The sequence below is a fragment of the Etheostoma spectabile genome, chromosome 13 (genome assembly GCF_008692095.1).
Source record: "Etheostoma spectabile isolate EspeVRDwgs_2016 chromosome 13, UIUC_Espe_1.0, whole genome shotgun sequence".
Lineage (NCBI taxonomy): Eukaryota > Metazoa > Chordata > Actinopteri > Perciformes > Percidae > Etheostoma > Etheostoma spectabile.
The window spans coordinates 3,631,573-3,634,359 of record NC_045745.1 but is presented as its reverse complement, the minus strand read 5'-3'; the positions used below and the strand labels follow the sequence as shown (position 1 = coordinate 3,634,359).

General features: G+C 41.3%; 1 protein-coding gene and 1 long non-coding RNA gene across 3 annotated transcripts in view; one reads left to right on the top strand and one right to left on the bottom strand.

Moving 5' to 3' along the window:
- Window positions 1–2,787, top strand: part of LOC116700169 (uncharacterized) — a 15,117-nt gene that overhangs the window by 2,929 nt on the left and 9,401 nt on the right. The gene's annotated exons all lie outside the window — the stretch shown is intronic.
- Window positions 1–2,787, bottom strand: part of ska2 (spindle and kinetochore associated complex subunit 2) — a 7,927-nt gene extending 5,140 nt beyond the window's left edge. For both annotated transcript variants that reach the window (XM_032533104.1, XM_032533105.1), the window contains exon 1: window positions 2,467–2,787. In XM_032533104.1, the coding sequence (XP_032388995.1) occupies window positions 2,467–2,601 (135 nt within the window). In that variant the 5' untranslated portion in view covers window positions 2,602–2,787. The remainder of the gene's footprint in view (window positions 1–2,466) is intronic.

Below are 2,787 nucleotides of genomic sequence, written 5' to 3'. Positions count from 1 at the left end.
ATACACAGGCCAAGTAGGGATCTTTTATTATATATGTGTTGGTCAGTTTGTCTGCTTGACAATCCTAGTTTGCAGCAATAAATTTAAGTGAGATGAACAAACAGAGAAATATATCTTTTTAGATAGATGTTGAAAACATTTCCTTTTGGTGACATCATTTGAAACTGGAAAAAATTTGAAGTTGGAAAAAAAGATTATAAATTGCAATATATCGCGGGATATTGCAATGTTTAAAATTGCAATAATATTGTATTGTGATGGTATTGTATCGGGAGGCGTCTGGTGATTCCCACCCCTATTTGCTAGTACACTGCTATACACACGCACTGTATGAATGTATCCCAGGTCAGGATAGGAAACTCGCTAACAATGTAAAGATCAACAAGCCACTTCTAAAATGCCCAAAATATTATCTTAAAAAAAATTATTCCCAGTGGTTTAGGCCTATTGGGGGGCAATTTAGGCCTGGTGGGCCAACAAGCTTACAATCAACTGGCCTAGTCTCACCCACTTCATCACCACACAAATATCTAAATATGTCCGCTGGACTTGATTCTAGACATGTAAAAAGTAGTGCAGCTGGTCTCTGCAGTTTTCAGATGCTTTGACAATACTATTGCACTGCTAGCTGTCTGATACAGTAGTGCAATGAAGTCAGAGCATCTGCCAACAGCTGAAGCTTTAGAGTTTGAGACGGTTCCATCGCTTGTAACCATTTCTGGCCAATGCCCTTTTAACATTGCACTGCTTTTTCTAGAAGGGTCACCAGTAGCACAATATAAAAGGGGCACTGGACAGACAGAACACTAGATCAGCCAAAGCCTGGACGTTCTCACAGCTCAGTGAGCTGGGAGTCAGTGTGTCACATATACATGAGAAGATATCTTACTGTGTCAAATAGAATGTGTGGCATATGTTGTGTGTAATATATCCTACATGCTCAGTTCACCACTCGGTCCATACTGAAAAACAACTATTTGCCATAGTGCCATGGTACAGACGTTCAAGGTCCCCAGAGGAGAAATCCGGGGGACTTATGGCGCTGACACACCAACCCAATAATGGGGCGCTGACAGTGTGGCGAGGTCGGTGACTCGAGTCTGTTCGGTGTGTTCTGTGCCGCGTCCGCTGGAGTCAGTCCGACTGCCTTTTCTGCCAATTGTCGGGTTGGTGTGTCAGGGCCTTTATCCTTTAGCGCTGCCAGCAGGTCAAGGTTTCCACTTATCCAGTCAAATATCCCAACATTGACTGATGGATGTGGTTCCAGAGTTTTCTCCATTTTTTTTTCACTGGGGACCAAATTAGATCTGAGAAAAGTCTTTTGGTTAGTTTAATGCTTTTTTTCTACATTTTTTTGCAGCATTTCCTATTCATTCAGCTTAGGCGCTGCCAAAAACGGCTTGTTTTATTCACTTAAGACTTCTAACTGTAGAGGAAAGGCTTGGGCTCACATTAGTGGTTTTAAGTGAAAGGTCTGAGCAACTGTTGACTGCTACTACTATACTTTTGTAACTTTTCTAGTGTGAATACACCACATACTAAAACATGCGTAGAATCAGTATGCATTGATTCCTGGCTAGCCCCTCTGGTAGAGCGGGCGCCCATATACAGAGGTCTAGACCTTGACGCAGCAGCCGCAGGGTCAACGCCGAACTGCTGTCCTTTGCTCCATGTCATTCCCCCTCTCGCTCCACTTTCATGTCTAAGCTGTCCTATAGCAATAAAAGATCTTTTTTTTAATAAAAGAAAAACTTTTTTTAAAAATAAGTAAGTATTAAGGATATGGGAAATTGCAAGTGAGATGATGTTGAAAGCTCTGGAAAAGGCTAGTGGACCTTGAGTTAAGATTATTGGGTCAAACATTGTATACCTGTTTAATTCCTCCTCTGCTTCCTAACTTACGAGCATTTCTCCAGAGTTTCTTAAAAAAAACTGAAGGTTATGTCTGGAATAAAAGTAAATTATCTGTTAATTGGAAAGGGCTAAGACCAAAAGGAAAGATAGTAGAAATGACTAGCTAGTCTGTAGCTAATGCTGAATGCTTGTTGTTATGATGCTAGCTACATTATATGAATACTTTTTCAAACGGAACAACAGCTATGAAACGTATAAGTTTTAATGGTGGCCATGTTTTACATTTTGAAGAAGAAAGCGGCTTTTGACAGCTTAACGCTAGGCCTGAACTTGCCTTACGCTGTCGTTTTAATAACGTTAGTATTAGTTAGTAAGACCGAGGGATAGTATATTAACGGTACGTAGACAGGCCTGCTGAATAGCGCAAAGGAGTTTGAATTGTTTATTGATACAAAGAGAAAACCATGACCTGCTACTCTTCCTGTGATAGGATGAATACCTCATCGATAATTAATGGCTTGCCAAATGTCTCTGGAATCGTTTACCAAAGACAAAAAGCTCATTCGGAAGGTGAATATTACAGAAAATCAAACCGTTTTACGCTGTGCTTACCATCGCCTCAAGCTTTTCAACTGTTGTCTCCATGTTGAATAGTTTCCAGCCTGATGCAGGCTCTGTCATTGGACAGCTGTCAGGAATGGAGAAAGCTGATTGGACCGATGTGTCTGTGTGCGCGCCATATTGCATTGGGGAGTGTGTCACTCACCAATGTAAGTTGAGTGCAGATTTGAGCCGCGCATGCGTCACTTTGCGACGAGTAAAGCTGTGAGTTGCGCATGCGTCACTTTGTGACAAGTAGCCTACAAGATGCTAACGAGTGACTTTCTGTAATGTCAATACAGTAAAAATTGACCTACTTAACCAAGTTGGTTC